This window comes from Conger conger, chromosome 8 (genome assembly GCF_963514075.1).
Source record: "Conger conger chromosome 8, fConCon1.1, whole genome shotgun sequence".
NCBI classification, from domain to species: Eukaryota; Metazoa; Chordata; class Actinopteri; order Anguilliformes; family Congridae; genus Conger; species Conger conger.
Window position 1 is genome coordinate 45806785 of NC_083767.1, and position 21710 is coordinate 45828494.

Sequence of the window (21710 nt, forward strand, 5' to 3'; positions counted from 1 at the left end):
ACCATCGTATCTTGACAGTCAGTTTACAACTTGGCGGCCCTGAGCACAGGGAATCTAGAACTGCAAGCGAAAACAATTCCCTGTGGCTTCCACCTTTAGTTTCACCAAGCCACTCCCACCCTCTGTGAGGCCCAGCCAATCAGCAAAAAGGTTGCTTAATAAAGCTTGCTATGGCAATTGCTTACCTCCACAAGGGGAAATGCCTTTCTTTGAATAACCAACAGTTTGCTGAAAGAGGTTAACTCTCTTACTATTCAGGTTTGATTAAGTACTAGCTAGATATTCCCTTTTTCTATAGATCTTTTTGTTGTGGAATTGTGGGCTAATAGTAAATAATGAGCACATATTTAAATTTGTAGCAGGCCTATGCATAAACGTGGACTGAAACCTGATCAATGGTAATAATCAATAACTTGATGTAAGAATGCACATACCAAAAACAGCTATTTGAATTTTATTGGGAGACCATTATAGGTCTCCCTCCCCCTTCATTTTCTCCCATTTCCAAATTACCCTGTCCCACACACTTTTCTGCAACAATCTACATGAATGCCCTGGGGTTCACAGAATTATGCATGCCATTTTAATTCACCTGTGAATTTTATCTAGACCATATGATTGCACAGCTGCTACAATCAACCAGAAAATACACTGAAGATTTTCCTTCCTCCCAGCCTGTGAGATGTTATGGCCAATTTTTTGCTACCCCATGCTGTTATCGCAGTCCAGATGGAGTTCCGGGCCATAGGGTACATGACTGCAGGAAGAACCAGGGCCTCAAAGATACGTTGCTCCGGAACCCATCAGCAGATCAGCGTCATTACTTGACGCTACAAACATGTTCATGCGTGGTGTGCTTTTTCTTGTTTTAGTACATTATAGAAAAAAGCATAGATTCTGTGGTCGGTGTTTTGGTAAGAAACCATAAAGAAATACAGTACATGGTTCTCATCACCAGCACAACCAGAAATAGCCACTAGAGGGCAGAAGATAGATTAACGATGAGATAAACTCAGTATGAACTTTTCCTCATTTATACTGCATTCTCCAAGGATACTGCCTTCTAACTCTTTTAAACAGACAGTACAAGTACAGTAATGACTTACCCTTAATTGTATTCAATGGAGAGAATAGAAATGCATAAACTGTAGGTATAGCTATATGGGGCAACAAGGTTGATATATAGCTACCCAATCACTAACTATAATTCAAATAAACAGGAGGAAAGTTGTATCCGAGACCAAATATAGATATGATGACAAAAAAGCTAAATTAATATCTTGCTTTAGCAAGATAGGGGGAAAGCACAAAGGCTCACAATGCAGGAAATTACATGGCAGGGGATCAAACCACTAACCATGGGGTGAGGATAGGGGGCTCAAATACGGCTTAGGAGTCAGCTGCTCTGCAGACTGTGCCATACACCTCACCAGCCCATGGTTTTAAACTTGAGTGTGCTACATTTAGTTAAATAATAACATTATATCATTAAAACATACTATTATAATGTGCTGTTTGTGTTTAAATGTAATCATGTCATGCACATGTTTTGTCATTGTTTTCATTGTTAGCACACACATGATTTAACATGCAATGTTATTTTTGCAAGCATAATGTAATGTCTGTATTATCTCAGTATGATAATGGTTTCCCTGAACAAGCTTCATTGGTGTTCAGATCATGCTCCAATCATACGGCATCTGTTTTCCATAGATTTTTCACTACTTATCCTCCCATCTGTATGGTCTCTGCCAGCCTTTTCAGAATACCTACAGCACGTACCTGTCTGCCAGAATTCTATTGCACCTGTCTGGCTCTGTCGTACTTTCTGTAGCTGAACTCTACTTGCTCACCCGTTGGCGCCATGCTTGCTTGTGAGCTCTTTGGCAGCACACGGGCCTTCTTATGTATAGCTTTTTTATGCTGTACCTGCCACCCGCCTTCCTTCCTTTCTGCCAGCACCATTCTTTCCTGCCTGCTAACCAGCACTGCTTGCTGGCTCACTGCCGTCCTATACGTTCTTGCTTTTCCTGCCAGTTTGTACTTACTGGCACTGTGCAAATCGGTCTGCCTGACAGCACCATGCTTTCCGGTCTTCCTCGTGTTACCATACTTACTCATCTGTTTTTTTTCCTGCTGCCACGGTGACACGCTTCTCTTGTCTCATTTTGTTATAGTCATGCTTAATTGTTGCATGGCAACAAGTGATAAAAATGAAAGTGGGAGGTGTTGAAAGTACTGATGTATTTACAGCACTGCCACACACATCTGTGCCTGGGAGCACACAATATCACTTTACTGGTATTGACTGAAACTTTGTTTCCAGTTCACTCTCTGGAAATACTAAAACAAATGCACAAATTTCCAAGCAAACCGAAGTCAGAAACATTGAATTAACAAGATCTTACATACACTTTCTGGGGTCAAATGAACACTGTAAAGCCTGGCCTTCTTCAATGTGACTTCATCAATCTGTGTAATCAATCTCTGTAAATGGTGCTTCATTTCTCAATGCTCTGAATATGTCAATATTTGTGAAAGCATTTCCTTGAAATATATGTAGTTATTACAGTATGTAGTTAGTAAAGGACTTCAGATTGTTAATATGTGAATCTGTGTTATATTAAATTCCACAAGGGGACAGTGTTACACCAAAAATAGTGGGAACAGTTTGACTAGTATATACAGTGGAGGTGGGCAATGAGGGCTTTATCTCTTTTCTGGTTTCCATGCCAACAACTTCTGGCCTTAATGACTTAATTAGTCATCGCATTTACACTATCTAACATGTAGTTACATTTCTTATATTCAAGGCCAAGCACATGAGTGGGAGCCAAAAGGGCTGTTCTTATGTCCCTATATGAAATGTTTAACTGTGATCTAATCTGACAGTTGGTGTAGACAGCCAATTAGCTTGTTTAGCCAGGATAATTGGTGGAAACCTGCATACCAGGACCGGAATTGCTCACCCTTGATATACAGATCTATGTAGCAGCTAATGACAGGTACAATTCCCAAGCTAAGCTAAAGAGTTCTTGGAAGGAATTTTTAGGCCTAGACGAGGGGAACATATAATTTCTGGCTACAAATGTGTATATCCAGACACAGATGATGTGTTGAAAGGGGTCAGTGTGGGAATTCCAAATGTGAAACGTGAGACACGATATCTTGTTTTATAGACAATCTTTATTCATTATGGCTCGTAGATGCACAGCCCCAAGCCTCGTTTTAGAAGCAGCCGGCCCCCTTGGCCCCGCCTCTACGACGCGTTGTGCTCACACAACCACAGGCCCGTCTCCAGGTGATGTTGCAGAAAAGATGGACTCTAGTCAAAAAGTAGGTTAGATATGGCTGGTGGTCTGTCGTCAATCGTTGTGCAGTGTTTAGGAGGTCCGGAGCGGTTTTTTGTTTTTCTGTTAGAAATCAGGAATCAAGGACCTAGAGAATGAAACTGTCCATGATCACGGGAATTTGAACAGCATTTAGGAATACATAATTCATTCAGTCATGGCTGGACTGATCAAGAAACAGATCCTCAAACATCTATCCAGGTTGGTGGCTATTTGATAAATATTGTGAACAACTGGGTGTATGGCGAGTAAACCAAAGGCTGTTTGTCAATAGTCAATAATTATAGCTAACCAATAATTTCCGCGGGTGAATTCTATGAAAGTTAACGTTAGATACACTACCAAGCCGGCTATTTCACTTCAGCGATAATCCGGTTCGATTCTCTTCTTCAGTGTTGCAACATTGGGAAGGCCGGTTTGTCCTTCGTAATGAAATGATACTTGTTTTTGCTAGGTAACTAGCTAGCTAATTACTTGAAGTATTCCTCCCTAAAGTGGGTAGGTGGCCAGTTTGCTAAATCAAACGGGATTATCGTATCAAGTTAGCAAAGTTAGCTGACTTGCTAGCTAAAATGTTGGCTACAGTTCGCAGAAGTGAAGAGTGGGTTTCGGGTCATATGGCCAATCGACGCAATGATACATCGTTTAGAAAAGTCCCTGATTATTTTAATTTAGCTCGCTACGTCACATATCTACGCAAAGATAAGCAGGTGCGAGAGCAATGTTGTTTGTAGAGGTGACTTACGCCGCGAAGGACTAGCAAGATAATGTTAGCTTCTGTCAGAAGAGTCTAAAAGACCAGTGTCATTTTACTACAGTTTGCACCCAAAGCTAGTAGTCACGTTATAAACACAGAAAATATTCGACATGGCAACATATAGCATGCCAGTGTAACAATGGTTTTAAGTAGTGTGGGATTTGGTTTTAAGGACCGTGTATAACTAGCTACCAGTATCTGCCATGTAACAATGTTACCCAGACACAGTTAAGACTGGGTGAAGTTCTTAGGTTGGTTGCGAAATTGACTCCGTTCTTAGTTTCCATAGCATCGAATCTCTGTACGGTTTCTTGGATTGTATTTCGAAGGAACTGTTCCCTTTCCCCTCCATTTAAAATGTGTACTTTTGTTGAATTCCGCCTGGGAGTCTCCGTATGTCGCAAATGAACATGGAATTGTTAATGTCACTGTATATTTTTGGTACTCATTACTGTAACATAATTCTATACTATATACAAATGGAAGAGGCTGGGGCAGTGGCCGCCTCAGTTATCTTCTTGGACGCATACGTCAAGATACTGTATGCTACTGAATGCAAAATCACAAAGCATAGTGACGTAGCTATTGTGTTCCCAAAGAAGGAAAACCCATGACGTTTCAAGGGCCAAATAAAACTCAATGCACCAATACAGTTTATTTATTTAATAATCGTAAAAATACTACAAACACGATCGAGGCTAGTCAAGTGAAACGATAAACGATCATGTTTTTACTTATATTTATTTGTCCTTTTTTAAAGAATGTTCTAATATTACAAATCGCAAGTGATTACAATATCATGATTACAAGTCGATCTATTTGGCTGATACAGCAAGGATATGTCTGTTGGTAGGATTTGGATTGATGATGATGACTGCATCATTTTTGCCGATAGGGATGAATTGCATCCCTTATATTGTGTTGAAAAAAATAGTGTTTTTGGGTGGTTCAATTGAAATTGGGGTGTCAGCTTTTACAATTGACTCACACCTATAGAATTCGTGGACGCTATAGATAGCCTTTTGACTTTGCATGACACATGACGGGTTTGGTTGGGTTTGTTTCTAAAAAGGAAAATTCCCACTTTGGCGGCTCTCACAATTAGCTGCTGTAAAATCTGGTATTAGGAGCAGTGGTGATGAGCAGAAATGGCCAAAAAAAAAACCCCCAAAAACCATGCACATATTGTGATCAGTTGTCTCATATAAGGTGACTCCTCTGCTTGAAATCCCTCACTCAGCAACCTTGCACTAACTGGTGCAATCCAATGTTTGTCCCCTGGGCACAAGTGCAATTCTGGGGGATTGGCTGCTTTTGCCCCTCTTCTGCAGTGAAGTGTTAAGGTCCATTGTGTTTTGCCCCCGGTTCAGTGTCACCTTGACCCACTGCTGAATGCCGATCAGGATGTTGGGTCCATTCCAAACCGTTTCCCGTAGGGTTTTCAGATCACAGGCTGATTGAGTGGATTGCATGCACATACACTGTTGACCGTTTGGAAGAGGTCTGGGGTGGGCAAGTTTGCTTTGCACTGTAATTGAACAAATATATTTGTTACTGTGTAGCAAAATGCTTTTAGACGCTCATTTTATTTTGCGCAAAAAATGATGGTTTCCTTTCCCTTTACACGCGGACCTTTTCCACGTATCCCATCTCTGTCACGTCTGTCTACATGAGATAGATAAGTGTCCTCTTTTCATACACCAAGTCAGTCATGCCATCGTTTATGAACCTGAAGTATGGAGAAACGGATGTTTGACAGACATGTGAATGACAATGATCTAGTAAATTAGCCATGTATCCAGCTAAAGAATCAGTGAGAGGAGCATGATTGATCTTTAGTCTAATATAATCTTCTCTTTATGTTGGTGGATACATTTTTATATGGCTTCATCGTACGTGGACAGCCAGTTGTGTTTAGCACACGTTACCGCCACGCGGTTGTGGACAAGGCCTGTGCAGATCAGGCCGGCCTAGACCATGCCACGCGAGCTGTCCGTGTTTCTGAGGTAGCATTGTTTCTTTCAGGACGAGCGTGGAGACTGTTAAAGAGTAACTGTGTTAAAGCTGGAAACTGAAGCATTGTGGTGCCAGTTTGCCACGTGTAAAACACTCTGTTTAGACTGTGGCAAGCACAATGTCAATGGGACGTGTTGTTAAAAAGGCTTGCACTTGAAAACGTAGAGAACACGATGACTTTCTCTGCGCTCTTCTTCGGAAGAATGCATTTAAAGGCATTCATTACTTGCATTTGATAGCACCCTTTTCTGTAATCAAGCGTAACGGGCATTTCAGTGGCATGTGTTGGTGATTCATCTCTGCAAGAGCGACCTCATTCCAAAGTGTTGTATTGATTGTATAATAGTGCGTCTCTTCCCATTTTGGAGAGCTTCAGATATGGGCAGCTCTTTGGACAGGGGCCAGATTGTACAGGAAGCTACCCAAACACTGTAATTTGAGTTTGTTCTCATATAGTCCTGGCGACTCATTGTGTATTCTGGTTTTTGTTACTACCATCTCTTGATCAGGTTGATCAAGTTGTTGAAAACATACATTTTTTTCCTCAAACCTTATTTAGCACAGGGCAGTTTAGTTTGTGGTCATTTTCCTTTGAGTAACTTTGAACTCGGAATTTTGCTTGAAAGTTAGTTATTTATATTGCACTTTTCAGGAACAAGTTCATAAAGTGCTTCACAGAGGCATAAAACATAATAAATAAGTGAAAAATCTATAAAATTTATAAAAATGAAATAATAGAAATGATAAAACGGACATGAAAACTAAGCACAAAATAAGGGCGAAGGAGCTCGCTAATGTAAAAAATTTAGTTTTAGTGACTGAGTGTCCACTCAACAGTTTGGCCCCAACTGATTTCAGCTCCCAGTCTATAATTGAATGAATTTAAAATGTGACCTCCTCCAGGAGTCATGTCACATTAGAGAGAATAAAAACATTTGTTGCTTTGACTGATTAAATGTTCTGGAATATGAATGTGGAAGATTTAGTCATCGAATTGTGCGCAGCATATATTGACATAATATGGCCAATTATCATTTAATGTGTCTAATAAAGAGCAGTTAGCCGCTTGTTGCACTTAAGAGGTTGTGAAAACACTCGCACACACACATGCACACACACATGCTGGGAGTTTCCAGGACTGAGTTTTATAACCACTGCACTGCAGCATTTTTAATGTCTCCTGTTTGGGATAAAAACCAACTCTGCGCTAACCTACAGATGTCCAATGTCTTTCTCTAGCCTTTTCCACAATATCCCAATGGCCCATGACTAGCCTGGATGAAAGCTGGGTGTAGACTTCATACTCAGTCAAACTCAGAAATCGAACTCCAGCTGAACACAGTGCCTCATACAAACGCGTGTGCATTTGTGTGTGTGCGTGCTCATTGCGTTGGAACTGTAAATTTAGTGACATTCCACACCAGTGGGGAGATGTGATAACCATGGGAAACACCGGAGTGACAACGTTTCCCAAACCTTTTTTATTTTTGTTTAATTTATAGCCTTTATATTGACTTGCGTAAGTTTTGACGTACTGTCTAAAAACGTTCCATTGTTTAGCTCTAAATGCGTTATATGACCCTGGTCTTGGGGGTGTCCCTTTGAACTTCACATTGGGGAGCAGAGCTGAACGTCCAGCAGCCTGTCTCTGGGTATTCGCTATACTTAATGGACCCTGTGTTTGCTTTGTAGAAAAAGACAAACATTTGTATGGCGATAAGGAAAAGGAGTTCAGAGAAAGAACTGATTGAGGAATTGGCAAAGTTAAACAAACTAAACTACAAAGTCCACTGATTGAACAGTCCCACTAGACCGCCTGTTTGGACTGGGTGGGTGAATTGAGTATGCCAGTTTGTATTGTCTGTTTGCTGGGACAAAATTGAATTCCATAATCTTTCAAGATGAACCTCGCATCTCTATGGGTCCTCCAACTGGGTATTTTTAAACTGTAGGATTTTATTTATTTTTCTTCCCCCAATTGTAATTTTTTCATTTTATGATTGATACGGCTCTATGTTAATAGGAGACTAAAGATTAAAGTAGTTACCTCTGATCTGAAGATATTCTTCAGACTTTTTTGTATTAGCCTAGTTGTGCTGTATAACAGTGGTATTTCTCCCACTGCCTTCGGTGATAAGTACATTCCTCATTGCCTGTACAGGTTTTCCCCCACAAGCAGTGCTGTGAACTGAGTGCCATTTGACAGTTCTGTTTTAGTGTGTGAAGGATTCAATGTTATTCCTACACCCAATATATGTGTGTCTGATATCCCCTGCACAATTAACTGTTATTACTATTTTTTAATTATTATGATCATGATTTAATTTAGGAACTTGAACAATCTAGAATTCAATGGCTTTATAATCTCTCATTTTGTAACCGAGTGCAGGTGCCTGTGTATCTAGAGAAGCTCTTTCAATGAAAGGGGGATTGTTTCGGCTAAATGATTGAATTGTGAAGGACCTGCCCAGCTAATAATTTAGCTCCCAGATTAAGCCTTTAGCCTGTGTGTTCTGTGCTGCGTTCTCATAATCACAGCCCTTGATCGTGGTTGGTGGCGATGAGCGGAGTGTTTTACTGCCCACTGTGAGCTCGCCCACATCAAGGACGCTTGGAGCACCCTGTTCACATCGAATCACAGAAGTGCCACCCGTTCCTGTCTGCCTCGCCTGGAGTAATGGCGGAAAGAACGCGAACAGAGTGTTCTGACACTGCGCCGCTGTACCCAATCCTACACTCATTACGCTGTCTGCAAGACTCATCCATTAATCTACACAAAATCTTTTCACAAAAAAGCTTGCGTTGAATGACAGCTTGATGGAAAAAAAATGCGGGCCTATCTCCCGCTTCTTAGTTTAGTATCTGTGCGTTAGCCCGGCTCGGAAAGATTTCTTGAATACTTCACATTTTCTTCCCTTCAAACTGCACTGTCCCACTCTGAGTTCGGGTTTGAGTCAATACAGACTGATGCTGCTGACAGACAAGAATACCTCTTGAGTTGAGGCGGCGGCTCTGCACAATGGCTGAGGCCAATGCACAAAATGAGCTTCCCTCTGCATTTTTGGATCCAGTTCCGTGCTGAGTTTATGTTCCTCATTGGGGCTAAAATTGCTGATTGGCATTTGGTGTGTTCTCCCCCTGTTAACCAGAGCAGAGCGAGCTGGTTATTGAGTGCAGTTAACAAGCAACTGACATTTTCTTTTTTCTGGGGTCGGTTGGGGGTTTAGGCCTATGTGCTTGAATGATCACAGGTTTGGTTTACAGGAAGCTGGTATTGTTTCCGTTTGGCTGACGTGTCGTATTGTTGGTGGGGCAATGCTGTTACCTGTTGAGCAAGTTGCTGGAATTGCTCCTTTAAATCTCTAAAGCTGTAAATTGATAATGTGTAAGATTCTAGCTGTGAAATTCACCCCAAGGTAATGGCTTATTTAAATAAGTCTTGTTTATACTTCCTGTTGTAACAAGTTTGGTTGGTATTTCAGGCCTGCCCTGTCAATATGACACTATAATCCATCCAGGTTAAGTGAAGTTTCTGCTGGTCCTCTCTCCTCCCTCCACGAATGGCATTTGCCTCGCCCCTCAGAGGGATTGTGCCTTTATTGTCCCTGTGATTAAGATGTATGGGAGCTCTCTAACCTTTATGTAGGGACGTCAGTGTTAGATAGAGGGGTCGCCTCTCTGGAATGCTCAAACTCTCCAGATGAGCTGTGCTTCCTTGTCCTCTGCTTCTTAGACCAATGGGCACTGGGGCTTATCGGGTTATGGAGTTGTGTTGCCCCTCAAGACAAGTGTGTGCGCGCCGGTGTACGTGTGTGTGAGGTGACCGGAATGTTGGGTTCAGGTTTAGTGAAGCTGCAGGGACCTTTGGAAGTAAATGGGAAAACCTGGAGTAAGAGTGTGCTTTATCAGTTCCTGATGGTCTGGTGTGTTTCTTCTATGCTTTAAATGCATTTTTTTCACTAAGCAGCCTTGCTCCATAACCAGTCAGCTCTCTTCTCCAACTGCATTGCATGTCCACCGATAAAAATTAAACTCATTCCTGTGACTAAAACTCATAAGTAGAAATTTTCAAAATATGCTATGTCCCTAGCTCTCTGTAGAGATGGGACATTCAGAGGTGCATGAGTGTCCCTGAGTCTGTAGGGTAGGGCATTCAGGAGTGACCCTGAGTGTCTTCTCAGCACACAGTAGTCCTTTGGTCTTGGTTCCAGACCTGTTGTCTTACTGTCTGCCTGGTTCTGCTGTTCATGGTCTCTTAGTTCTGAATGGCCTCTGTGATCTCAGAGCTAATGCAGTGTGATTAGTGTGGAGACTGTGTTGACTGTTCAGAAGGCACTATGATTGGATGGTAGCAGTCTGGCATCTGGCCTACAGTTGCCTTGTGTTGGGTGGAAGACCCTTGGGTCTATTCAGTGCTCCCAATGATTGAGGTGAGACTTTGTAGGCTCGGCGATTTAACCTGCTTGGTAGAGACTGGCAGAGGGCTCGAGTTTCCTGTTACCTGATAGAGCCATGGCCCTAGCTTATCTGATGGTGTGTATAAATATTTCACTGGCCCCAGGCTTGTGACACCCTTACTGGCATTGAGGGCAGAGTACTGCTGGTTTTCCACCCTCCCTTAACCTGAGAGTCAGGTGTGAAGACGGTCTGGCCAATCAGTCGCACTAGTTACCCGGGAGAAGAGAAAATGAGGGCTGGATTCTGATTCGAGGGTCAGAGTTGATAAATCCCTGCCTTATGCCTTGAGAGTGGGACTGGGTAGCACTGCTGCTGTATTAGTGTATATTAAAAGAGGGTATGCATAGTAGGGGTGTGTGGAGTTGGCATTTACCCCTAATTAGTCTGAAGCCACAGTTGGTGCTGAAACTCCCAGTAAGTGCTGGCAGGAGAATCTAGCTGTTCTGCGGCCGTTGATGACGTCAGTGCCATTTCTGGGAAGCGATGAACGGCAACAAAGCCCGTCAGGGTCTTTCCACTGACCTTCAGGCGGGTGACATCATTCAGTGTTCACTGTGGCTGTGCTCTGGCGCGTGGCTGTGGCTCCGGGTCTGTGTTCACATTACACACTGCGTCTGCCTCTGGCTCGGCTGTGCCTCTGGCCTGCTCGTACACAACACACAGGCCCCATTCTGCTCCCTCGTGTCAGGTCAAGTTCAAGCCTTGCCCTGAGCTGGTGGCATAAATGGTTTCCTGGCTTTCTCAAACACGTCTCTGTCCCGGAAAAATTATTCTGAAATAAATTCAGTGTCAAAGTCAAATATAGCCACTGGGAGTTTTCTCCCACTTCCCTCTTAATGAAGAAATGAGTTTCTTAATGTCTGTTCTGCTGTTGAATGTCTGTTCAGTCTGTCTTTGACATCGGTTTTATTTTTCCAGACAGGGTCCTGCATAGTTCTGCAGTATAGATCCAGTCTGGTCTGTGCACGACTGCTGGTGCATTGTGGGTACCACAGGGAAAGAGGTGGCAGGCAGGTGGACTTTGTTTATGAGTGTAATAAAGGCCTGGAGAAGCCATTGGACAGTGAGACACTGCGGCAGTGAATAAACTTGCAGGGGTACTGGCTCTTTCTTTCTCTTTCTGCCATTGTCTTTCTTTGTTTCCCTCTGTCTGTTGGAGCCAGGCACAGCAATCATATGCCAGGTGTGCATGAGGCCCTGAGGTGGGTGTATAGAATCCTGACCACCACAAAAAAGTGACTGGATCTAGGTAGTGGTTTGAAACAATGGGAATTCCTATATGGAACATCTTTCTAATGATTTGTGAATCTGAGGCTTACTCGGCTGGGCCTGCCGTAGCCATGTAGCCATGTAGCCATGTAGCCATGTAGCCATGTAGCCATGTAGCCATGCAGCCATGCAGCCATGCAGCCATGTAGCCATGTAGCCATGTAGCCATGTAGCCATGTAGCCATGTAGCCATGTAGCCTCCTCTCAGTTCCCGTTTGGCCCCACAGCAGGTGGGGGGAGGTGGAGGGAGCACAGACTGAGCAGTCATCGGTGTGAGTGTTCCCCCCTGTCCTGCCATCCTCCTCTTCTACATTGGGAGCTGGGCTTGTTTCCTGCAGCTCTGGGCAGTGCAGAATATAGCCTCCACTCCACGTCGTCACTTTCGTGTGGAAGCCCTGCCTGTCGAGTGGAATGTAACACGGCCACAATACCTGAAATTAATGATTGTCTTTTTACACAATGGATAGCATAATCCATGCATATAATTCAGTCCCTTTTCTCTATATAATCCTGCTACAGTGGCTACTCCCTGTATTGTATTTTTTTTTTCTGGTTACAATAGCATATAGGCTGTTCTCTATCCTGTACTGTAACTTTCCCAGGTTACAGTAGAGTATAGGCTAGTCACTATACTGTAACTCAGGGGTCACCAACACGGTGCCCGCGGGCACCAGGTCGGGCACATGAGTCACCCACAGGCCTGTTCTAAAAATAGCACAACTCACTAGTGAGCTGCATCTAAAATCTAATTTTATTCTGTTGCTTTTTTTTTTTTAATCACACTTGCATTTATATAGATTTAAAATGACGATATCTTAAAAATATGTTTATTATACATGAAGTTTAGATTAGTTTAGGTGAACTCTGACCTACTCTAGTTCAAAGGTCAGTATTGTGCACGTGACAAAACAAACTGGTAGCCCTTAGTATGACTCCGTACCCATGAAGTAGCTCTCAGTTTCAATAAGGTTGGTGACCCCTGCTGTAACTAAACCTAGTTATAATAGAAAGTATAACTTATATAAAGTATAAGATCGTCCCTGTACTATAACTAACCCTAGCTGCAGTAGAAAGTGGGCTAGCCCTGGTTACAGTAGAGAATATAGACAAGGCCCAGCTAACTCTGTTGTGAAGAAATTAGTGCTATGCTTCATAGGAGCAGGGTCACGCTTAGGAGGAAGTGAAAGGAGAAGCAGAAGGGAAGTTACTCGACTGGAGCGTTGCGAAACCGCTGGAAACCGAAATGAAAGCACCATGCAGCCGACCCTGCGTTTCGGCCTGAATGGATGCAGTCCAGCCCAGCCCACGGAGAGAAAAGACCTGCCGCTCCCAGTCGCCGTGGAGACGAGCAGCTAACCAGCTGTCAAGAGAGATCAGAGGAAACGTGTCTCTGTTTACTCATGATGGCATTGTCGTTCTGCTGCGGTGTGCAAAAACAGATTCTATTCCAAACTGTTTTTTAGGCTATAGTGTAGTCTAAAAAGCCATGAAGGAAAAGCCTTTCCCTTAAACCCTTCTCGCTGAACTCATTTGTCCTCAGGTGATTCACCTTATTGTAACCCAAATCATCTCCCACACCTAGGTATGTTTTTGCCTGTGTGGGTGTTCCCTTGGCAGAGGGTTGGAGGGTCCCACCCTCTGCTTGTCATCACACTCCGCTCAGTAGCTCTTACGCTTTGGATTTGAATGCTTTGGTAATGTTAATACGTTTTCCTGAACATAGACATTGCTTAATTGACCAGGACAGTTGCTATACATTTTCAAATAGGATATTATTGAGTTTAATTTGAATGTTTGTGCTGTTCTGAAGCTATTTTGAGGTTATAAGCCCTCAGGAAAAGACTTTATGGCAGGAATCCCACACATAGTATGGAACTAAATAAAAACCCCAGGGCCTTGTTGATATGTTGATCAGCTGGGAGTGTACATCTGAAAATTCATACTGGATGACTATTTAATGTAAGAAAATGAATTCAGAAGCTTCCTTGACGAACAGGAATATTTTCAGATATTTGTTTTAAGTAAAATGTGGACAATAGTCTCACCCCTCATGATGGAAAAATTATTGCAGCGGCTTGCAAGTTGCAACTGCAGTCAGAAATGATAATATCTTGCAGAGGGTGGAACCAGTGGAGATCATGGTATTGATTCGCTTGAGAGAAAGTCCCAAGTAGGCTTCTTAACATCAGATTAAAGTGCATGTGTATATTGTGTGACATGTGGAAATGTCCTGCAAATAGTTGCCAACAGGTTTTTTTTGCCGTTATAAACAGCTGTGATCAATCGAAGTTGGAAAAAAGTTTGTAACCTGCCATTTGGCCAGCGGATTTGGGGAATACCCTGTAGATAATATTATAGATATAGCTCTGTAAAGATATGTTGGCACCTAAACTATCTTAGCAGAGCTATGGCTATAACATTATTAAAAGGGTATCCCTCAAATCCTGGGTTACTCATGTAGTGATGTTTTCTCATTATCGGTTTGCTGGTCTGATATGACATTATGACATATGATATTGAGCGATTGTAAATGGGTCCTCTGTGCCCTCTTGGTGATGTGATATACTTGTGTGCCTGAGACGAACTGGTGTTCTTCACTGCGCTCTGGGTAAGAGTGTCTACTAAGTGATTGTACTGTAGTGTCGGTCTGTCTGTCTGTCTGCGCCTCTGTGGTGTGTGTGTGCATCTCTCTGCACCCGTGTGTGTTCGTGTTCGTCTGTGTTCGCCTGTGTGTGTGCGTGTGTGTGTGTGTGTGTGTGTGTGTGTGTGTGTGTGCATCAGTGTATCTGCCTGCGTGCCTATGCCTGTGTGTGTTCGTGTTTGTCTGTGTGCGCCTGTATTTGTGCTGTGTGTGTGCCTGTGTTTCTACCTGCGTGCCTTTGCCTGTGTGTTTGTGTGTGTGTGTGTGTGTGGTGTGTGTGTGTGGTGTGTGTGTGTGGTGTGTGTGTGTGTGGTGTGTGTGTGGTGTGTGTGTGGTGTGTGTGGGAGCGCCTCTGTATCTGCCTGTGTGCCTTTGCCTGTGTGTGTCTGTGTGGTGTGTGTGTGTGTGCGCGCCTGTGTCTGCCTGCGTGTCTGTGTGCAGTGAGCGTTTGTATGCCAAACCCCTGTCACCACAGTATCCTGCCATCTAAACCTCCTTCCCCGAAGTGCTGTGTCTGAACCACATGTATCAGTGCTGACCTCCTAATAAAGCCATTTTTAGAGCGTGTAGCTTTGTTGGTAACTGGGAGATTAGCGCATAAATGAGATTAACCGTTGAGCCCATGGCGAGCCCCCAGTTGTAATGGTAATTGCTGTGATTGTTTACAATCACTTCGATCCTAATCTCACAAGCTTGTGCTCAATTTTCCAAACCTTAGACACAACACTCAAAATGGTAAGCACTTGTTACACATAGAAGTCTTGTGTCTACAGTGTCCAAGTGATTGTAAAAAAAACTAAATACTTTGCACAGGGTTACTATATTTGAGTGTTTCATCAAATATGAATATCACTGAGTCATATTAAATTAGATTCAGTGTGTGAGCAAGTGATGCATTTTAATCTGTCCTACAGGGAGTATTTAGCATAATTTAAGGCAGTTCGTACAGAAGATTTAGACATGGTTTTTGGAGAGTAGGTCTAAGACTGTGGGATAATAGCTGCTCAGGCTATTAAGCTGAACTCTGCTTGTTTATGCAGTTTACATCACTATGTTTAACAGCCATCAGGGGAAATTCAATCAACGCCACCATTCATATTTATCACAGGCAGTGCACTACTGAGATGTATGTAGGCTATGTGAGCAAAAGAGAAGAATGTGAATCACTGGATGTCCATCACCAGTTAATGGAGTCACGCCATCTTCTGTGTAATGAACGACCACCTGTACAAATCCATTACAAGTGTATGCTGATTCAGTTTCATAATGGTGAATAACAGGACAGTTTGCACATTTATCAGTTGATTTATCGGTGCCACATACTCATTTAGCTGAATTCATATCCGGTCAGTTTCACAGACGCAGATTAAGATTATTTCTGGACTAAACTGAGTTTTGTATCCAGAAAACTGTTGCCAGTTATATCCAAAAAGTGAGAAAATGGTAGCTCTTGTCTGGATGAAACTAAATCTGTAATAACAGACTATAATAGTGATATTGTTAACTTTGAAGTTGCGCCAGTCTGTTATCCTGAGGCCAGAAGACTTTGCGAGACTGGGTCCGACTACAGATCCCTTTAATAGGTTTTACTGTGCTGCAGCTGTCCTCCCATCATTTCTAATCTGGGGGAAATTGCCTGGTGACAGCCATTTAGCCAGCGGCATTATTAATTGCTGCTGCCCTTGTCCTGAGATGGCGGCGGACTAATTTCACGTGACTCGTGTCCCCCGTCCGTATGAAATGATTGGTAGTAACACGGGAACGTCAATAGAGCGGTGGCATAAACGCGGGTTATAAACTAAAACCCGCACGATTTGTTTGTAATTGCCTTGAGGAAAAGGTAGCACAGCACACCTGCTTTTTTCCCAGCACAATAAAAAGTCGCCCATTTGGGTGTGAAATGGCTCTGACTGAAACTCAATACTCGCCTGAAGTCACGAAAGCCATATTTCTGCACAAACCTGTATAAATTAGGTCTTTGTAAATAAATATGGTGTTCCTGCGGTCCATTGCCCGACACCAACTAGAAAGTGAGATTCACATTACAGGCCTGACTTCACCATTAGGTTTTGTCTTCAGTTGATGCTGAGAGGTCTCTTCCCATGGAAAGCCGGCCTAGTTGTGTTACCTGTGTGCTTAATGCTTTGCATGTTTTAGATTGTTTCACCAGACCTCTCCCCTGAAAGTGAAATGTCTCTATTCCTGATTGTGGTGTGAGGGATGTCGGGCAGTTTGTCTGATGGCGCACAGCGGGCGGGTCGTAATTTTCTCGCTCTAGGACGCGTCCCTCAGAGTACGTGTCGCTGGAACACAAACAGAACGGGCGTGGGGATTAATAATGGATGACCGTGTTAGGAGATAGCCCCAGAGTGCTTCGTGTTCGCGGCCAAACTGCAGCATTTTCATTAAAATGAACGTGACGGTTGTAAACGCCGCATCGACGTGGATCGATGAACTGCTACACAGCCGAGAGCTGGGGAAATGAGCTTCAGTGCTCGGGTTGTGCGTCTGCACAGTATTTCACTGCAGCAACCCTGGGGCCTGTATCACTAAGAAGGATTACGGAGTTAGTTGGATAACTGCACCGAGTAAAACCTGGAACATGGACTGGATTGACTCAGTGCTCTTATCCGGCTAATTCAATCCTGCTTTGTGATACAAGCCCCGCATAGTCAGGCTTACAAACTAAATTAGTGAGGCAGACAGTTGAATATATTGTACAGAATTGTGTTGTGAATCATCACTTGAATTTGGATAAATCCATTTTTGGGAATGGACTGCCCAGTGCTCCATGCGTGTCTCTGGGTAATCGTTAATGTTGTATTTCATTGATCTCTGCAGGCTTTTTCTCATGGTTCTGAATGGTCTGCTTTGTCCGGATATACATTGACTTGGAACTTAACAAAATCGTCATCGTTTCCGGGAGGGAAAAACAAAGCTTGTTTCTACCTGGAGTCTCTGGAACGCGCAGCCAAATGAATGGTTGATAGGACTGCAACCTCCAAATTACTAAGAGATTGGTAACCATTAACAGAATTATCTAATTATGCCAGAGAATAATTAACCATGTGGAGGCTGGGGCATGTTTACAACGGTCTTTCTGCTCCGTGAGCTTTGAGCTCTGGTAGGCTGCCTGTACACACAGTGTGGCAACATGGCCTCTTCAAAGGGCATTTAGTGCATACAGGGGACAACCTCCTCTATGCCTGTCATAGCTCTTAATGCAACATAATCAACTTAATGACAGCTGATCCGCACGTTACAATGAGGCTAAATGGTACCAAACCACCCTTTATAGCTACATAGTTACGCAACCAAGCTATAAAGTGTACGAAAAAGGCCAGACTTACTATGAGAACTCGCGATGGCACTGTTAATCAGTACAGTACATTTATTCTCTAATGCCCCAGAGCAGTAGTATTATTTGATAAATTATGCTGATATCTATCCAGAAAACTATTCATAAAGCCGCCGTGAATTGCGAAAAGTAAACCATTCGTGACTTGGCACTCTACTGGAAGCGAGTTCCTATTTTAGCACAAATTTAAAATTGGCCTCAGTAATGGGGAAGTCGTCTTGTAAATTTACTCCGATGGGGCTGATTAGATTCACTGACGAGGATGAGAGCAGATGCTGGCGTCTACCCAGAAATGCTGCCAGTGCCGTCATCCAATGAGAGTCTGGGGCACTGCCCTGTCATCTGCCATGTGTGGCTCCCTCTCACTTCATCTTTTTCTCTTTAAAAAAAAAGAAAAGAAAATCTGTTTCAAAAATGTTTCTTTCCTTCTCTTGGTTGCAGCAGCAGTCTGTTAGCTGCTCTAGTTTCTGCCGCAACCTGATGCCCCACAGCTCACTGGCACAAAAAGCATACTTCTTTGTCTGCTCATGGGCTCATGTGTTTTGGGGACTTTCTAAGCAGTGTTTTCTTTTGAACTATTGTATTCAATTTTGAGGTCAGCACATTGAGAAGTCCTTTAATTTTTTGTTCTAAAGCTGGCGAGTGCCTGTAATTTAAGGTTCAGTAACATGCGGAAATTACAGATGGGTACACACACGTGATTCACAAAGAACACATATAAAGAACATATCTGCAGTTTCATACATAAAACCCCAGCTGCATACCAACCTGCCTTTACTTCAGTTTACAAATGCAAAGCAATCACTGTCCATGTTTTCTCTGATGGAAAAGTCCTGTGCTTTTCCAAGATACATGGAGATGTTGTCTAATATCACCAGCCCTGGTTTGCCTTAACAGGACCCAGCCTGGAGACTGCTCACACCTCCTTGTAATACCGGTCAGGGATTTCCCTGCTTAGAGAAATCTTTGGCGCGCATCAAACCCGAATTTGCAAGCAATTTGCAAGGTAAAAAGTGAAAACCGGAAATGGTTCACTGCGAACAATGCAGAATGGCCCTGCAAGTGACTGTAAGCACTCGCACAATGAGGGGGAACACAAAAGATCCAGGTCACGCCAGGAAAAACCCTGCACTTCCCCACAACAAGCTGCAATTTCCATCACCCTGTAGTTTTAATACTAGTGCTTTTTCATTTTCACGTTTGCTCAAAATGGTCATTAGTTGTATTTTGTTGCAGTCCGGCATAATCTCTGTACTTCCTCTGCAGTTCAGTGGTCTTGGAACCAGTCATTCCTGTGCCTTCCAGAGTTGTTCCTTATCTACACCTCTTCTTGTGACGCAGGTTTGCCAAGAACCTCTCCCCCGACAAGATCAATCTGAGCACGCTCAAGGGGGAGGGTCAGCTGACCAACCTGGAACTGGATGAGGAGGTGCTGCAGAACATGCTGGACCTGCCTACCTGGTTGGCCATCAGCAAGGTGCACTGCAACAAAGCCTCCATTCGGGTAAGACCCCACCACCCCCACCCCCCAACCCCTCCACCACACCCTCTGACCCCACACAACTTCCAAAGATCATTGACATTCAGAGCACTGTGTTTTCATTAAGTATGGGCAAGTAGGTGACATCCAGTACTATAATAAAAATGCTTTGCTCTTGTACCTAATAGGATCTATATGCCTGTAACCTGTGAGAAATGGAAGTAGCCTGCAGCATGGGGTGTTGGGTTCAGCAGCGGGTGGAGGCACCCAAACTGCACAGGGATATGCCTCGACAGTGACACCTCGCCCGTTCAAATTTGGCAGCGGCGTCTTAGCCATGACATCACCTATTCTGTTTCTGTGCTAAATTATTCACTGCGTTGCCCTGGTGCAGTGTGAGAACTGAAGCAGAAACGACTGCAGTGCTTTTGCTGTTTGGGTCCTGGTGAATTTTACGAGGTTAACATAATTAGTCTCCGGTATGCTAATACCAGGAATGAGAGTAGGAAATGTATTCAAATGGCTTCTTAACTTCATTCAGAACTTGAATTGTGAAAAAGAAAACTCTCCTTAAGTTCTTCAGATTTGGCAAAATAATGCTAGAATGTTCTGTAGAATGTTCATTTTGCAAAGTGTTTGGTTAACAAGTGACAAGTGGTCCCAGTAATTTATATTCGGAAGCCACACAAATTGCATTGACCTGATTTATTTTGTGCCCGCTAATTTAAGCGTTAAATTGCTAAACTACTAACACGGTGAAATAGCTTGTACTACCTCTTTTCAAACTATATGAGAAGTTGGCAATGTCAGTAATATTGCAAAATGAGTGGTTATTTTATTGAGTGCTAGCACTTAGGGAAATAGACTGTACTGAAACTATTGAAATGAAATCTATGATCAAGATATTATATTGAGTAAAAACACATTTTGCTGTACAGCTGCAATACATGTTGTGTTTTAAATGAAAGTGCACACATTTCCAGTATATTTAGCTGCATGTTGTATTTGTGTAAGTAAGTTGTGGTCTGAATGAGGGCTCCAGCTTTACTGTGCTGGTACAGCATGAGTAATGGATGCAGCTGTTTCCTTCAGTTCATTTTAAAGTGTTACAGTTACATAATGACGTGCAGTGTAATGGATAGGCGACTTTCACCGCTCCTTTAGCACAGGAGTCCTGGCTGCTGGTTCTGTCTCTCTCTCTGTCTCTCTCTGTCTCTCTCTGTCTCTCTCGCTCTCTCTCCCTCTCCCTCTCCCTCTACCTCTCCCTCTACCTCTCTCTCTGTCTCTGTCTCTCTCCCTCTCTCTCTCTCTCTCTCTCTGTCTCTCTGTCTCTCTCTCGCTCTTTCTTCTCTTCTCTTCTCTCTCTCTCCCCCTCCCTTTCCCTTTCCCCTCTCCCTCTCCCTCTTCCTCTCTCACTCTGTGTCTCTGTATGTCTTTCTCTCTCGCTCTCTTTCTTCTCTGTGTCTCTGTCTCCCCTCTCTCTCACTCTCTGTCTCTGTGTGTCTTTCTCTCTCTCTCTCTCTCTCTCTCTCTCTCTCTCTCTCTCTCTCTCTCTCGCTCTGGAGGCCTGGCGCTAGGCTGCTTCCGCTCCTCGCGGTGTTGCATCACGCAGAGGCTGCAGAAACGTGGCAGTGAGAGACCGTCTGAGCAGCTGCAGGCTGAGGGAACCTCCTTCAGAGAGGAAGACATTATCGGAATGAACGGAGGCGTGGTCAGGCTTGTCCAGTGCACTGGGTGCAGTGACGGTGATTTTTACACGCCGTTGCAGAAATCTCAGTGGATAGAGTGATGGTACATGTCTGGCTGGCTAGTGAACACGCCTTTTGGCGTGAGTGTTGACTATTTGTACCATTTAATAGTTGAATCGTCTTTCCTGTTTTCATAAATATTACTCAACATTTTCCCAACAAATAAAAAATACCTTTTTTGTTATTAATAATGTTATAAATGGGCATGTACGTATTAACGGACTTATCGTCTGTTTTATTAAGCCTACCTGTTTTATCAGACTGCACCCAACCCATTCATACGAGTTACCTGCACAGAATACTGATGAGCGCTCTTTAAAGTGTGGATGAACTTATCATCCGCATAGTGGCCTCATTACACGGCCATTAGATGAGGTCATCAGCGTGGTCTTCGGCCGGCCTCATCGAGCTGTAATTCTGTCTGAAAGAGCTGGCTCTGCTTTATCAGGGCTCTGCAGCGGTCGCCTTTCCCCCGGCCGGCGGGGCCGGCTCCGTCTGGCGCTGATAAACTGCGGCGCGTCGACGCGGTGAGGGCGAGAGACTGCCGGCCGGACTGCGGGAGGCTGTGACGCTTCCTTCAGTTCGGCGTGAGCGAGCGTAGTGCATTCAGACCACGTCCCAGCGAGTGTTTCA

At 43.6% G+C, this 21710-nt stretch overlaps 1 protein-coding gene across 4 annotated transcripts in view; it reads left to right on the forward strand.

Moving 5' to 3' along the window:
• The first annotated feature begins 3294 nt into the window (after positions 1-3294).
• bltp3b (bridge-like lipid transfer protein family member 3B) overlaps positions 3295-21710 on the forward strand; it is a 43793-nt gene continuing 25377 nt past the window's right edge. For all 4 annotated transcript variants that reach the window (XM_061252214.1, XM_061252216.1, XM_061252215.1 and 1 more), the window contains exons 1-2: positions 3295-3551; positions 19191-19353. In XM_061252214.1, the coding sequence (XP_061108198.1) occupies positions 3508-3551; positions 19191-19353 (207 nt within the window). In that variant the 5' untranslated portion in view covers positions 3295-3507. The remainder of the gene's footprint in view (positions 3552-19190; positions 19354-21710) is intronic.